Below are 17,172 nucleotides of genomic sequence, written 5' to 3'. Positions count from 1 at the left end.
TCAGTGTGTGAGAGTAAACGGCTGTTTTTCCAAACAGCTGAACTCTTCTACTGCTTCACCACAGGGTTGCTGCCTCTCCACTTTACTATATATTTTGTACAGTAATGAATGTCGCAGTACACAGGCTAACAGGCATGTCATTACAGATGCCGATGACACAGTCATGGTAAGCCTCCTTCATGGTGAAGAGGATTCCCATGGGCCTGTTGTGGATGAGTTTGCTTCTTGGTGTGATCAGTCATTTTAATGATCAACACCTTGAAAACCAAGGACATGGTTATTGACTTCAGGAAGTCATCCCCCCATCCTGCACTAACAGTGGTAAATGGTGCAGCCATTGAACTAGTGGACAGTTATAAGTATTTGGGGGTTGTTGATAAGACTCTGTCCCTTTTAGCCACATCTTGCTGCTACAGTGAAAAAGGTTCAACAAAGACTACTTTTTAAGGAGATTGGGTTTTAATGTTTCTTCTGAAATAATGACCCTTTTTTTTTAATAAAAGTTTTATTGAATCTGTTTTATTTGTTCTGCATCATTGCTTGGTATGGTAATATGTCTTTTAACAATAAGGCCAGACTTAGCAATCTGGTTAAAGTGGCTGGTCAGATTTCAGGGAGGTCTCAGGTCCAACTTGTGGACTTTTATAACAGGCAGGTGCTGAGGAAGGCAACCTCTGTCATGTTATGCTCAGACCATCCTCTCTTTAATGATTTTCAGCTGCTTCCCTGTGGTCGTGGGTATAAAGTGCCTCCGTTGAAGTCTAAGAGACATAGCGTGTCTTTTGTACCTGCTGCTATAATCACGGTTAATAATACGTAAGGGTTGTTGCCATTGCACATTTGCATTTTTTTATGAAAAATTTGGTCTGTTTTCTCTGGGCTTTGTGTTGTGTTTCTTTGTTTTCATCTCTCTGTATGAACAGACTGCAAATCAATTTCCCACTGGGGACAATAAAGTTACCATTGACCACTGACCAAACACAAGACAAAAGAAAAACAGATAAAATCTGTTTTTTGAGTGGATGAAGCAGGCTAAGATTAACCTTCTGGAATGAACTTCCCAAATCCTCAACACCATCTATATTGACATTTTGTGTACCGTGCTTTAAACCCAGGTCTGTGCCAGAAAACCAACCAATTTAAGCTAATGCTACCAATTCTGCCAAGAAGAGGGGTCAAATATCCAGCCAGAAGGCTTTTGACCCTGTGTGGATTAGAAAAAAAATCTAAAATAAGTTCAGACTGGAGCACCCAGTGCTTGTTTTTTAAATTCATTAAAGATGTGTGCGTGCAATCATTCCACCCACAGAAATCATTAAAGCTCAAAAATTACTATGACATTCCATGAAACTTCTGTCCATCAATGTGTATATAAAGACATTTTTTCCTTTTCTATTAAAAAATAATAATAATAACAAAATAAAAGAATCTTATAAATGAAAAATGTATTGTTTGCTTGCTTTAATTTAATCTAAGTGTGGGACAAGTGAACCTTTTAAAGCTAATTTGATCAGATCACTTGTGTAAACCTGTCTCTGTTGGGTCACATCTATTCATTTCCTTTCTATTCTTGTGTTTATTTATACTGTCTCAGCCCAGCTTAAGAACAGCAACAAGGAGAGGGAGACTAGTGAGGTGGTGACTTAGGACAAAAACCTAATGTATTGTAAACATATTATACATGACAACACAGCATGGTAGTTATTAATAAAACACTGTGGGAGCACAGCAGTGTGTCAACTTTGCCTTTATTACACACAAACTATTAAATCATGTTAAATCATTAAACAATACCTGCAGGGTCTCTGTATCTCTGCCACATGCTGGGGGCAAACATCCCAGCTATTATTTCTGCACCTTAAGACATTTTGCATCTAATAAAAGACGGAAATTAAACCCTACGTTTCTTATCATAATCTACACAGGAAGGAAAACTTGCTAAAAAGTTGTTCACCGCTTTGTTTTCGGTATCTCCTGAGCCGTTTTTGGCAAAGTCGCATTGCTGAAACTAACCGGCCGAAGCAGCTTCGGTGCCAACACGTGCGAACTGCTGGAGAGAAAATCAAATCTTTCGTCCCAGTAAACACATGAAAGCATCTAATGAAAAAGCTGTGACTGACTGGATAATGGAAAGGTAACGAAATGGCTATCCAGTCAGACTGCTAGATCTCACACTCACACACACCCCACATACATAAAGTGGGAAACAACAGGGAGGAAAATCAATTATCCAGCTGTCATCTCTCATCTGCTTCACCTCGACAAAATCCATTCTCTAATTTCATCAGTTTCTACCTCAAACACACACACACACACACACACACACACACACACACACACACACACACACACACACACACACACACACACACACAATTATCCAGCCCATCTCTATCTGATAGACTGTTAGTCCCATGACTGTGATTTAAAGCAGTGCTGGAAAATTGATTGGCGTCTGAAAGCAGAGGGAAAGCGGTCCTGTCTGCACAGACAGCATGCTGTTTGTTATAAATTTTGAAAAAAAGGAAAGATCAACGGCATCATCCAGGCGATGAGGTGGCACTGAGCTCTGAGCACTCTAGGAATTAACCGAGTTTATAGCTTTTTTATGTTAGGCGCCTACTTTTTGTTTAATGAAGCAGTGAGGCAGAAATCCCCTGCCTCCAAACAACCCGAGTACATCACAGTTTTATAATTGCAAAAATTCAAAGTGTACTGCACAGATTCTTTAATACAGGATTAGAGGTCGTGTATGGAAGGTTTCTGCAGTCCCAGTGCTGTTAAATAATAATCAAAGCTCTGCTAGTAACGGATGCACGCAAACAGCAGAATGAAGTTTGTAACTAGAAGAAAAGTAACTTCTCTGATGGATGAGAGAGATGAAGTACTCAATTATCAGCTAATGTATAAAATGTATGAGTGCAACACACAGACTGAGATACCTGCTAATGAGTAACTGCTGTGTCCTGTTAAAGATTTATTACATGAAACGTGGCGCTGCACAAGACTTTAAATATAATTTTGTGTTGGGCAAATGTTTTGCAAAGTGGAAAAAACATATTTAGACTTTTTACTTGTGTAAAAGTTACAATCCCAGTTAAATAGCTTAAAAGTAAACAAGCTGTAGAATCAAAGTAATTTGTCTTGTGAGATTAAAATAAATGTCAATGTATCGAGCTAGCTATACAGAGCATTCTACTTATGTAAAATGACCATTTTCAGAATATTATATACATAATATATAGACATTTTATTAAGCTATAATTATTATTATTCATTTATTGATGTGTACACGTCTCTTTAATGGTCCACCTTGATCTATGACAGTAAAATGAATCTTCAGAATAATAAGATGCTGATGCTTAATCATTTTTAAGAAAATATTTGTATCAAACAAAAAAATTAGAAAGCTCTGCACACCTGAATTAATGATAGGTGCTAGAAATTTGTGAAAGTATAATGGAGTAAAAGCAAAGGACTGTTAAGCAGCATAACGAAAAAATCCGTAAATTAAATACAAGTACATCAAACTAGTACTCGAGTAAATGTACTCAGTTACACTCCAACTGCTCTGGTGTTGGGCAATATAAGATTAATAGTACTCTGTTCCAATGACATTGGTGGGGGGGCACTACAGGGGCTCCCTCTAGGCATGCCCCTGCCAACAGCACAAACACTTCAGTTACTGAATTTGATTCTTGCAGACAGAGCAGCTAAAGCCACCTGTGCCTCCATCCACCTCTGAAACACAGCGACTACACCCCTAACTTTTAAGCTTCACCTGTATCCAGACAGATGCTGCATAAACAAGTCAGCAATTGTTACTGTGTACCCAACGTGTGAATCTGGAACAGTTATCCATGACCAACTGCTTCAGAGCAGCAAAATCAGGCACACCTCATGTCTGTGTTATCATGTTAAAGCAGGGCCTCAGTGTGGTGATTAATGTAATGAAATACTGCTTGCCCGTTGAGATGACGCTGTGGGAAGCGAGCAGTAATCCATCTGAGAATTCGTGGCGCTTCAGTCTGCGAGCAGCAGGGAAACAAAGGCCTTGTGTTTGCTGTAAGAAGCTCAGGGAGCCACGCTGCAGGGACTTTCTCATGAAAAACCAACACTTCTCAGAAATAAATCAGCTAAGGAACGCACGCTGGGCACCAATAATGCTGGACAAATTTCTACCTGCAGATGAACAGCAGTGCTTGCAATTTAATTTTTCACAAAGAATGATATCCGGCTTTAATTGCACCAACAGAAGGAGAGAAAAGAAAGAAGGCAATTCTTAGAGTGACCTAGTTTAATATATGAAGATATGAAGAGATTTCAAAGGACCAGCCTCGTATTTACATGAAACAACCAGAATATAACATGATTATTGAAGTGTACCAGAACTGGCTCTGCACCAGTGTCGTTAAAAACAAGTGCTAAATTTATTTTTGATGTAAACCTTCAAGCCCTCTCAATCTGCACAGAGCAGAGAAGGAGGTCAGGAAGTCAGACAAAGTATTACCAGAGAGCATCAAGTCAATTTTCAAAATAACAGAACAGACTATATTCTCTCCTGAAATGATTCAAAGCAAAGTGCATCAGAGACGTGATGACCTGAGGTCTGCGCTACGAAGCAGGATTTGGGTTTATCCAGGTAACTTCAAGGTTAATCCCGGGTTTTTTCAGCGTTACAAAGGCAGTTCACACCTTACTGGGTGCATCTCCATGGTAACTTATGCTGCAGACCTGATCTGCTCTGGAGGAGGTTATGCTCCAGATTAGAGATCAACAGGTAGAAAATCACCTCCTGTTGACCGATCACTTCCCTGCAAAAATAGCATGGCCATTTCTAGAAGATCCCTCAGACATCTGTGCATGGAGTGTAGGAGGGTTGAAAGAAATATAAATTCTTCGATGAATTTTCTTTTCCTGATGGTTCATACTATGATCTCAAATGCTCCATTTCCCTAGCAATTTATAAAGAAATTATTGGTCAAGGCTTTTGCACAGTACTGCTTATAGTGCTTATTTTTACAGGACACAACAGCATCTGAACTGGGACTCAAACTGGCAACCATTGGATTGCCCACATATACATACACATATATATACATACACACAGACACACATACATATATACACACACACACACACACATATATATATATATATATATATATATATATATATATATATATATATATATATATATATATATATATATATGTATTTTTTTTTTCTTCTCGCTATGCCATATGACTTTTAAAATTTTAGAAACAGATGTCCATATATAAGAACCATCTATTTTTTCCAGATTGTAATTCTTGGTGAAATGATGCAAAACTCAATGACAAGCATAAACATAAAAAGATGCTCCTGCTGTTGATCAGAAGCAGGTCCTGCTGTCTGGCACAGGCAGTCGCAGCTTTTTAGCATTTTGGGAACGAACTAATGGCTGAGCCTCCCGTAAATGTCAAAACAAAAGCAGACATCTGGATATGAAATAAAGCAAATACCATGTCCAGCCACACTGATTTATTGAATGCCAGTTACACACACACACACACACACACACACACACACACACACACACACACACACACACACACACACACACACACCGACTGAAGACATCAAACTAATTTGTTCTGACATTTGTCAAAACCGTTTTCGTTGTCAAATGCACAAACAGCCGTCCGAGTAGAACAAAGCCAGACAAATCACAGAAGGCTAATAACACTGCAGGGTCAGAAGTGTTTCACAGCTAAAGTTTGAAAGGGAGAATAAGATTTCAGCCATATGTCATAAAAAAGAGAGAATATAAAAAGGTTTACTCGTAAGCTTCCTGGGATATTAGTTGTGCAGAAAACAAAATGTCGATAAACACTTCCTGCGTGAACCTATACTGCTGTTTCTGAGCCAGGAGTCAGTCAACTAAGCCTGTGATTTCTGAAGGAAAATGTCAGGATATTTATCAGTGAGCTAAATGACAAGAGAAAGCATGTGAGTCGTACATCAAGAGTTCAAAATTAAACTTAAAGTTCGCAACTTGCCATATTACTTGATTCTGATTGAAGCAAGCCACTCCTGTTACTGAAAATGACCAAGTCTGCGGTTCAGAGCAGGTACAGTCACTGAGAGGGAGCAAGAGAAAATCTCTGCAGGGGACTTAAGATAAAGGCTGCAAATTAGCTGCACCAGTGTGCAGGACTGAAAAGTGAAACCTGTGCTTAATGGTCACTCGAGGCTGGCTCCAGATGTGACTCAATCCCCAAAGACTCCCACATTAAATTGACCAGCTTTACAGCAAAAATGAACTTGTTTACGGCGCGATATAAAAAAATATAAGGCTTTGCTCTCCATATGGATAATTTCCACATTCATAAAAACAGTGTTTGTGTGTGGGACGGGAGGGGAGTAATTGGAGTAATTGCATTTACTGAACTGGACCTTTGGATTGTGTTTGTGCTATTAGTGCTTTTTGGAGCATTTTAAGTGGAATTATCTAACAAATAATGTGTCTTGCTGTGCTGGTACGGGGAGTCCATCCAGCAAGTGTGCAGTGTAGGGCTTTTTTTCAAATCTATGCACACAGTATCAAAAGAGAAGCATGGAAGAAGACAGCGCTGTGTGGTTTCTTCTGTAAACATCCCCTTGTAGACAGTTGTTCACTAGTGGACATTCCAGTTGCCTAGGTAACCCCATTGACTATCATGTCTCAGAGACTGAGGACCCAAATGCAGACTCATGAAACGAATTGACAATGGACCTTTTAATAGACCTTTTAATGGATCCAAACAAAATTTTAATAGCTTGAAGAGGCAAGCAGAATCCAAAAGCTTCAAAAGCACAAGGGAGGACAAAGGGAAGCCAGCATTATTTATAGACACACAGGGTAATCAGGTAATGGTTGACAAGATGCAGCTGAACATAATCAGGACAATCAGAGAAGAGGAGAGAAGTAAAACAACACCATGAATAACAAACAGACAGGAAAACCAATATCAAAACAGGAAGTCAGGGAACAACTAAACAGGGACAAGAATGAACTCTAAACTGAAGGGTGAGATTAATTAATGAGAATAATTAATGTCATAAAAACACACACAGAAACTTGTGCTGAAGATAAATGAGAACTCAAGGGTTGAAGACTAAGTAGTCAATGAAAACCCAAGCCTCAACTATAAAGGGGTTAGGGCATAGCAGTGACACGTCATGACCTATGGGTTACGTTATCTGCAGTACATCACTGCTGTCAAGTGCCTTTGGAAACAGCTGTGATTGGCTGTGAGAGACTGCAGTTGATGGTTCCTGAGGTATCGCTGACAGGTCTCTAGGCTTGTGTAACTGAGACCGGTTACACGCGTGGCTAAAAACTGTTTTGCTGCTGATAACACTGCACCCTCTCATCCATATATGAACACTTCTCCCTCCAAAAAGCCAATAAAGAAAAAGCCAAAACATGGAAATGTAATTATTTGAGCTGAGCTGGTTTGTACAAGCGGCAGAAATGAGCTTCCTCCGAAGGGTGGCTGGCCTCTCCCTTAGAGATAGGGTGAGAAGTTCGGCCATCCGGGAGGGGCTCAGAGTAGAGCAGCTGCTGCTCCACATTGAAAGGAGCCAGCTGAGGTGGTTCGGGCATCTGACAAGGATGCCCCCTGGGCGCCTCCTGGGTGAGGTGTTCCAGGCATGTCCCACCGGGAGGAGGCCCCGGGGCAGACCCAGGACACGCTGGAGAGATTATATCTCTCGGCTGGCCTGGGAACGCCTTGGTATTCCCCCGGATAAGCTGGAGGAGGTGGCTGGGGAGAGGGAGGTCTGGGCCTCTTTGCTTAGGCTGCTGCCCCCGCGACCCGGCCCCGGATAAAGCGGATGAAGATGGATGGATGGATGGATGGATGGTTTGTTCCACAGAACTGAAGTTTTCGTTTGCTGCCGTCTTTTGTCTTTTTGTCTCCTAAGGCATTTTGTTTTCGATAAATACACCAGGGCATACATACTTGAATTGCAGTGTTGAATTATTCACTCAGTGTAGCCTTGGAAGGATATCTCTTCTTCCTCAATGAAAAGTAAGTTATTCAACACATTATAAAAGCTGAAGCACAATTTTGTAACTCAAATTGCGGCCATGAGATAATCTCTTATTGTGCTGTGCGTATCTTCAAACACAATCATGAATTCTCACCTAAACATCACTCAAAAATCAGATCAGAAAGACACAGACAAAGCGTGTTTGTGTAGGCCTAGAGATAAACCCGTGTGATGCTCCGAAACATGAGCAGCCATCAGGTTTGTGAGTCATCCTGCCTCTCCAGCTGAGGTATCGATGAGCTGCCGACATGTCCATCTGAGCGGAAGGAAATTGTCAAACTCAGCTGGCAGCCGTCTGAAGCTGATCCCGGCAGACAAAGCTGCTGCTGTTCTGAGTTTATTTTTAAATGTTCACACTGATGTGAAGGTTACCGCAAAAAATTAACTGGAAACTTATCAAGCTGATTGAAAGTGCCCATTACGGGACTCTCTGTGTGATTTAAATTGTTTAAAGACATGAACTCAGTAATCTTGAACAAAGCTGATGGACTGCCCTGTTAACAGTTATCCCCTCCCCAAAGGGAGGGAGTATGTTATCGGTTCTGTCTGGTTGTCTGCTTGCTACCCGTCTAGGCTTCACAGTTTTCAAGATATCATTTTCAAATTGTGTGATGATAGGTACCAATAACAGCTTGAACTGATCTCATTTAGGTGAAAACTGGATCAAGGTCACACCAAATATGAAAATCCGTAAAAAGTTTATATTACCCACAATTTTTTACCGATCATCTTCAAACTTCAAACAACAGCATAATAGACCTTTGCCGACACGAGAAGCTAGGTTGGTTAAGTATTTCACCGTGTCCTTCATCGTTAGCGCTCAAGATAAAAGTTGACCTTGAAAAAAAATTTCAAGAAACCATATTAAGTAATATATCATATGAAAGGACATAAACACAACTGTACAACACACTTTGTATTTTTTCAATATGATTCCCTGCAATGTCACGATGATGCAATAAGAGGCTGGCATCATCATACTGTAAAAAAAACATAATAAAGATCAAAGCTTTAGTACAGCCATTGCCCTTTAGGGATAGCTGTGCTCTCTGACTGCAAACAGACAAGACAGTAGAACAAAATTCCTCCCAAAATAATGACAGTGCTTTTCAAAAGTAAATATAAGGAAGGATAATGTAATTAAAAGATTCAGAAAGTCTGTAAAATCTCTGTAAAGAAAACACGAGCCTGCAGACCATCATTAAATGTTGGTGGAGTTCAGGCCCCTCCGGCAGCGCTGCCTTAAAAACAGAGCTGATTCTGTGGTGGAGATTGCTGCATGAACTCAGGAACACCTCTAAAGGCAAAACTGTCAGCAAACACAGCTCATTAAGTTAAAACTCTACCGAGTAAGGAAAAAGATGGATCCAAAAACATCTTCTTCAATGAGTCTGAGCTCGTTTAAGATGGCCTGAGGCCAAGTGGTGTGGGTCTGACAATCAGATCTGAGACACTTTTTGAAGTTCATGTATCCTGTGGCCTCCAGGCTAAAGAGGAGAGGGACCATCTGGTGTGACATCAGCACAAATGAGCAAACAGTTTTGAAAAAAAAGAAAACCTGGGCAATAAATAAATACTTTGTAAATCATTTGTAAATCATTTGCTCTCAGACTCACCATGGTTGTGTCTTTCGGTGTGAGCGTTGTTCTGGGCGACGATCCTGCCGTAACTCACGGGAGGAAGCAGACAGAGCAGCAGCCACAACATCTCAGAGCCTTCTGTTAACCTATCAACACAAATAAACATTCAAATATGAGCTGGGGAAAAGACCCACTAAACACCTAATGCTCCTAATGCACTTACTGTGAGAAAGTTTAGTTTCCATCTGATAACAGTGAAGTCTATCTAAGTGTCCACTTGTCTAAGAGTCACATGTTCAATTTTAAGGGGCATCAGTGGGTTCACCCTGCAGCTCCTCAAGTCCAAACACAACAGCTTTGCCTCCTCCAGTCATGAGACACATCACAAGGGATGAAACCCCCCTCACTTCCTCCTTTCTCCCATCAAATCAGTCCTGAACAACACCGCCGCCTCACCAGATTCCCATTAAAAACTTCATGCATTCCTAAAATTACAACTTCTTCCAATGAATTAATAAACGTATAGGAGAAAAAACTAATTTAGATTTATCTGTTTACCTCCCAGTGTTGATAATCTTCCACGTGTTTGCAGAAGGAGCAGAAAACAAAATCTGCCTTGGTGCATGTTACACAACAATAAAACAACAGAGAAAAACACCGTCCATTGGTATGGAAGTCCATGAATGCCCAAACTGGAATGTGATAATAATTAAATGAATTTAACTGAAATGGACTTGTAATAAAAATTTAAAACTAAATAGCAAACAGACAGGTTTTGCTCATTAAATTATCCAAAAAGGATGCCCTCATCTATTTTTTTGACCATTTAACTGAATGAAATGTAACACAGCACACAAAATACTCAGTAATCATAGAATTAACTTTTTAATCCACATATTTTTAAATGGAATTTATAAGAAAAATTGTCCCTTTTTAATCATTATAAATGCAAGTAATTGCCTTTACTCTTTCCTTTTTAGCATTCTATGCAGTGACTAACTGTAAAAGCAGATGCTTTAGCCATTTGCTAATGTGTAGCATTTAGCTGTTTGGTAACACAATGCCACAAGATTCCCAGGAGAAGACATGCCAGCAAATTAAGCTGTCATGGTCCGGAGTCTGTGACTCCGTGTTTTTGTTTAGTTTATTATTATTCTGTGGTTTTGGTTACCTTGGGTGTTTGTACTTCTCTGTTTCATGGTTCATGTTCCTATGTTCTGTGTCGCCCAGTCTGTGTTAAGTTGGTGTGTTATGTCATTACGTGTATGTGCTTCCTGTTTTACTTTGAAGGTCCGTGTCTGTTCTCAGTGTGTTCAGTTTACTTTTCCCCAGTCTCGTCAGGTCGGATTACTCCCAGCTGTGCCCTCCTTTTGTGTCTCATCCCCTCATTATCCTTCTGTGTATTTTAACCTCGTGTCTGCCTCTGTTAGTTGCTGGTTCGTCTGCGTTATTCCCCCTTCGTCATTCTGTGTTTATTCCTCCGGCTTCCTGGTCATTCTCCCTGCAAGGTACCCTCGTTCGTGTTCTGGCTTTGTGTTTAGTTTTAGTTTTCCCAGTTTAGAGTTTTTACCGTTCTGTTTCTCGCCACCCTTTTTTGTTGTACTTCACCTGTTGTCAATAAAGCTCACCCTCCACTTAAGCAGTCTGCATCTTGGGTCCGTTATTAATCCATACGGCCTGCCTCGGCACCCCGTAACATAAGCCCAATATCCGAATGTGAAATGCACAGAGAAAAGCCAAAAACCCAACTCAGACTCTACAGGCCTCAGCTGGGATGGGAAATGTTTAAGTCGATGACAGAACAATTAAAAAAAGACTAAACAAGCATCACTTGTTTGGAAGAGTTTTCAGGATAAAACCTCTTCTATCTAAAAAGAACAGGGTAGCATGGTTTAGGTTCACAAAGTTGCATCTGAACAAATCACAACACTTCTTTAGCAATATATTTTGGAGAGACAAGACCAAAATGGAGATGTTTGTTCACACAGCACCGCTTTTGGAGAAAAGCAAACACAGGACACCTTGCAGTCACTGAACTGACCATAAACTCATCTATATACCAAACTGTTTTAGAGTCAGATGTAAGGACATCTGTAAGGACCACCAGCTAAAGCTTGAAAACTTGGTCATGGAACAGGACAATAAACCCAAGAACAGCAGCAAATCTCCAACAGAATGGCTGAAAAAAAATGACTCGAGGTGTTGTAACGGCTCAGCCAAAGTCCATACTTCAGCCGGACCTGATTCTTCTGGTGCAACTTTAAGCAAGCTGTGCATAAAAAATTACATACAGACAACAATAAAGTGAGATACTGTTAAAGTCATACAGAAAACAATTCACTCTGATTTGGTCATGTGCAGTACAGGTGATGCTGTCTGCATTCCTGTTCACTTTGTATACTACCCACAGAAATAGTCTGACTATTCTGCATTAGTTGGACGTATTAGTGATGGGCAGGAGAAAGAGAGCACCATGAAGTGGTCGAGGAGGAATCATCTGCTTATAAATGTGATCAGGATGTTAATGCGGTGGAGGAGTGCAAGTACTGTGGCATGCATGTTAACATAAGGCTGAACAGTTGGACCAAAATGTATACAAAATGAGGCTGTAAAGCTCCGTATCCTCTGGAGATCCTTCAATGTGTGCAGCAAAATGCTGGAGATTTTCTATCACTCAGTTGTGGTGAGCTCAGTGTACTTTGTTGTGATCTGCTGGAGAAGCAGCATTGGAGCTGGTGACACATACGGACTGAATAAACTGATTAGGAAGGCTGGCTCTGTGATTGATTGAAGACTGAAAACTTTTGAAGTCGAGGTGGGGAGGTCACTGACCAAACTGTTATCCACCGTGGATAATCCTGACCACCCTCTGCACCACTTACTGCAGATAGTGGTTAGGAGTGAAGGTCAAGGTCAAGGTAACTTTATTTATACCCATAGGCAAGGTAAATTTGCTTTACAGAAAAAATGACAGCATTTGGAGTGAAGCACCTTCTCTAACAGACCATATGTTATCACCAACTATAATTGAATTATACCTGTGTGACCTGGCAGAGAGGCATCTGCCAGCTATTATTATAGTACTTGTACTACTATGTTACTATAATTTTATTTTGACTTCTGTATCATTACTTCAAGCTTTTTGCTGTTAAAGGTGGCTCTGTATGCTACTTAAGCATGGCACGTATTTTTTTTTCCATGTCTGCATTGTGACATTTTGAAGGACCCACCGAAGGATCTGAGGCTGTGAACTAACTTGTATGGAATCAACATTTCTGACAGACCCAGACCCAGTGCTAACATGTACATGGAGCCAGAGGGCAGAAAACAAGAGGAATTGGTAATTCAAATTGGTTGAATTCATTTTCATTTCTATAGTACGGTGGCCCCTAGAGACAAAGCACGTACAAACTCCAAAACACTTGCAAACTCCAAAACACATGCAAATTCCAAAACACATGCAAACTCCAAAACACTTGCAAACTAAAAAACACATGCAAACTCCAAAACACGTACAAACTCCAAAACACATGCAAAATCCAAAACACTTGCAAACTAAAAAACACATGCAAACTCCAAAACACGTACAGACTCCAAAACACTTGCAAAATCCAAAACACTTGCAAACTAAAAAACACATGCAAATTCCAAAACACGTACAAATTCCAAAACACTTGCAAAACCCAAAACACGTACAAATTCCAAAACACTTGCAAAATCCAAAACACGTACAAATTCCAAAACACGTACAAATTCCAAAACACTTGCAAAATCCAAAACACGTACAAATTCCAAAACACTTGCAAAATCCAAAACACGTACAAATTCCAAAACACTTGCAAAATCCAAAACACTTGCAAACTCAAAAACACATGCAAATTCCAAAACACAACGGAAGTGCTCCAGGACGCTAGGGGCAGTGTTGAGCTTTTGTTACCTAGTAACTACACAAGCCAGGACGTACCAATGACCGGATTTGGGGTTTGCAGCCTTAAAGGCCGCATTTTAAGGCCGATTACGTCACAGCGACAAGAGAAGGCTTTCCCAATTCAAAGGCTGCTCGAAATGCAGCCCTCAAATGCGTCCATAATTTCCCTGAATTTTAAGGATGGGTCGGTGTAGCCTTCATGGCCCAACATATCCCAGACTTCATAGTGCGGTGGTGGTGTGGATAATTTTGCCGAAAAAAATCGGTGGAAGCGGAGCGGAGGAAGAGTAAACTTTCAGAAGTAAGTACTGAATATTATGTCACTTATTTATGCGCAAATATTTTTTTAATGAAGAACATTAAACCATTATTGTTGGCCACATGTCGGGAAAGTTATGTGACATTAGTGTGACATGTCTGTACTTTCAGAATTAACTTGGTTTTAAAGCCTTTACTTTAAAAATATATATATAGTCGACCTTAATCTTACAGAGATTGTGATGATTTTGTGGATAATTAAAGTCAGTCATATATCCACAAACACAACAAGCTGAAAGTCAGTGATGCTGCTCGGTTTGCAGTCCTGAATATCACAGCACAAGGAAGATTCACTGCACTGTTAATGTTAGCTATGTTATATTGCTGCCTCTGTTCGGTGGTGTCGAGCCAAACAGACTTTAACGTGTGTTTGAACGAGCTGACGGTTCACTCGTTAAGCTGAAAGAAAGATGCTTTAATCACAGGAGTCACACATGTGTGTCCACTGTACCATCTGGGAACTCCTCTTGTTTCGTAATAACACAAACACTAAATCCTCCTTCTTTTGTGCTGTTTTGTAGCAGTGTATACACCTGAGACTGTCACCTGTCTGTCTGTCCTGCACTCTCTCTCTGTTTCTTTCTCTCTGATTGTGTAATAAAAGTATGAACATGTGTTTATAAGTCACACTTGTGTTTGAATCCTGCAGCTTATCACACATTTGATTTCTATGTGTGACACGTGCAAGTGTCCAGAGTGAGGACAGACTGAGGGACCCACTGCTGCACATCATCTGTGAGGCTTTGCACCCCTGATGATCCACCAGGACAAACTCAACAGTGTGTGAGGAAGAGGAGGAGGAAGAGCCAGCAGCAGCTGACAGATGGAGAGAATAGACAGACTGTTCCCTGTTTGTGAAGGACTGCTAGAAAAGTTTAAAATAACTAATTGTCTGTCCTGAATCAGTCTTATTAGGTAATGTTCAAATAATTTAATCATTCCAGTGCTTTCAGTGTGGGAGAAAGTACTCAGGGCCTTCAAGTTACACACTATGAAAGGCAGCAACAAGTGTAATATTCAGAAACCTAAAGTATGTATCAGCAGCAGAATGGACCTAAAAATAAATGTTTGTTCCAGTTCTATGAAGCTTTGAGTATTTTGGATCAGTAGCACTGCTGTGTTTGTTGCATCATATTGCTGTAATTGTTTATATGCTTTATATATTCTGAGGTAAGTTGATCTATAGTGTTACATCATATTCTATAAGGATGTTATGTGTTTGTAGACTTTCTGCCCAGTTTGACCCATTTAGCAGAAGCCAGCCTGTTTAAGGCTCTGATATCTATTCTGTATGACTTAAAGCAGTTATGACATGGTCTGATTTTCTCACCCAATAAAGGAATATTTCATATATCAGTCTACTCTTCATTTTATCAGAAACAGTTATCACAGCTTGTACATTTTCTTTTTATAAATATATGTAAGCAATGAGCCAAATTTAGTAATGCCAACATGAAGGAACAACATTTGTCTCATATATCATACACCTATATATGCACTGTCAAAGATACTTCTCTTTGAGTGAAGATTTAAGGTGATAAGACATGTAAATAACTGCAACTTGAATCTGTACTGAGGCTCAGTATTTGACAGAGTTCATGTTCACTGCTGTAATAGCTAATAATGATTAATATAATAACTAGAATATTGGCCATATTATATTTACATTACCAAAGTGATATGACTTTAGTCTCATGAACAACATCAGCTAATTCTTATTTACTAATTAATCTTGAAATGACTGTTCAGTACAGAAATGAAGCCCAAAAATCATGTTTTACTGTCCTGTGGTCTCAGCCTCAGATACTTATCAAATCACACAAAGCTCATGTACAAACAAACAAACAAATGAACAAAATATGTTCTCCCTCATTTCTGTCAAACCAAGTTGTATGACACGTTTCCAGCGGTTAGTATCACGGTTGCTAGGCAACCTGGGAAGCGCGACGGAGACTAGACCGTCCCATACAGACAAACTTGCCGTTTATTTTGCAAATCGAGCTCAACACTGCCCCTAGCGTCCTGGAGCACTTCCGTTGTGTTTTGGAATTTGCATGTGTTTTTGAGTTTGCAAGTGTTTTGGATTTTGCAAGTGTTTTGGAATTTGTACGTGTTTTGGAATTTGTACGTGTTTTGGAATTTGTACATGTTTTGGAATTTGTACGTGTTTTGGATTTTGCAAGTGTTTTGGAGTTTGTACGTGTTTTGGAATTTGCATGTGTTTTTTAGTTTGCAAGTGTTTTGGATTTTGCAAGTGTTTTGGAATTTGTACGTGTTTTGGAATTTGTACGTGTTTTGGATTTTGCAAGTGTTTTGGAATTTGTACGTGTTTTGGAATTTGCATGTGTTTTTTAGTTTGCAAGTGTTTTGGATTTTGCAAGTGTTTTGGAATTTGCATGTGTTTTTGAGTTTGCAAGTGTTTTGGATTTTGCAAGTGTTTTGGAATTTGTACGTGTTTTGGAATTTGTACGTGTTTTGGAATTTGTACATGTTTTGGAATTTGTACGTGTTTTGGAATTTGTACGTGTTTTGGATTTTGCAAGTGTTTTGGAATTTGTACGTGTTTTGGATTTTGCAAGTGTTTTGGAATTTGTACGTGTTTTGGAATTTGCATGTGTTTTTTAGTTTGCAAGTGTTTTGGATTTTGCAAGTGTTTTGGAATTTGTACGTGTTTTGGAATTTGTACGTGTTTTGGATTTTGCAAGTGTTTTGGAATTTGTACGTGTTTTGGAATTTGCATGTGTTTTTTAGTTTGCAAGTGTTTTGGATTTTGCAAGTGTTTTGGAATTTGTACGTGTTTTGGAATTTGCATGTGTTTTTTAGTTTGCAAGTGTTTTGGGTTTTGCAAGTGTTTTGGAATTTGTACGTGTTTTGGAATTTGTACGTGTTTTGGATTTTGCAAGTGTTTTGGAATTTGTACGTGTTTTGGAATTTGCATGTGTTTTTTAGTTTGCAAGTGTTTTGGGTTTTGCAAGTGTTTTGGAATTTGTACGTGTTTTGGAATTTGCATGTGTTTTTTAGTTTGCAAGTGTTTTGGAGTTTGTACGTGTTTTGGGTTTTGCAAGTGTTTTGGATATTGCAAGTGTTTTGGAGTTTGTACGTGTTTTGGAGTTTGCATGTGTTCTTTAGTTTTCAAGTGTTTTGGAGTTTGCATGTGTTTTGGAATTTGCATGTGTTTTGGAGTTTGTACGTGCTTTGTCTCTAGGGGCCACCGTACTATAGTGCCAATTCACAACAATTCATCTCAAAGTACTTTATATTGTCAGG

The 17,172-nt window shown here is 39.6% G+C and overlaps 1 protein-coding gene across 3 annotated transcripts in view; it reads right to left on the bottom strand.

The window, feature by feature from the left end:
* The window catches only part of LOC308394129 (prolactin receptor-like), a 79,036-nt gene that overhangs the window by 18,187 nt on the left and 43,677 nt on the right, over positions 1 to 17,172 (bottom strand). For all 3 annotated transcript variants that reach the window (XM_080878302.1, XM_080878301.1, XM_080878300.1), the window contains exon 2: positions 9,696 to 9,805. In XM_080878302.1, coding sequence (XP_080734428.1) covers positions 9,696 to 9,786 — 91 coding nt within the window. In that variant the 5' untranslated portion in view covers positions 9,787 to 9,805. The remainder of the gene's footprint in view (positions 1 to 9,695; positions 9,806 to 17,172) is intronic.

Source organism: Rhamphochromis sp. 'chilingali', assembly GCF_963969265.1.
Source record: "Rhamphochromis sp. 'chilingali' genome assembly, chromosome: 3".
Taxonomy (NCBI): Eukaryota; Metazoa; Chordata; class Actinopteri; order Cichliformes; family Cichlidae; genus Rhamphochromis; species Rhamphochromis sp. 'chilingali'.
Note: the sequence above shows the minus strand (reverse complement) of the source record. Positions and strands in the feature narration are given on the sequence as shown.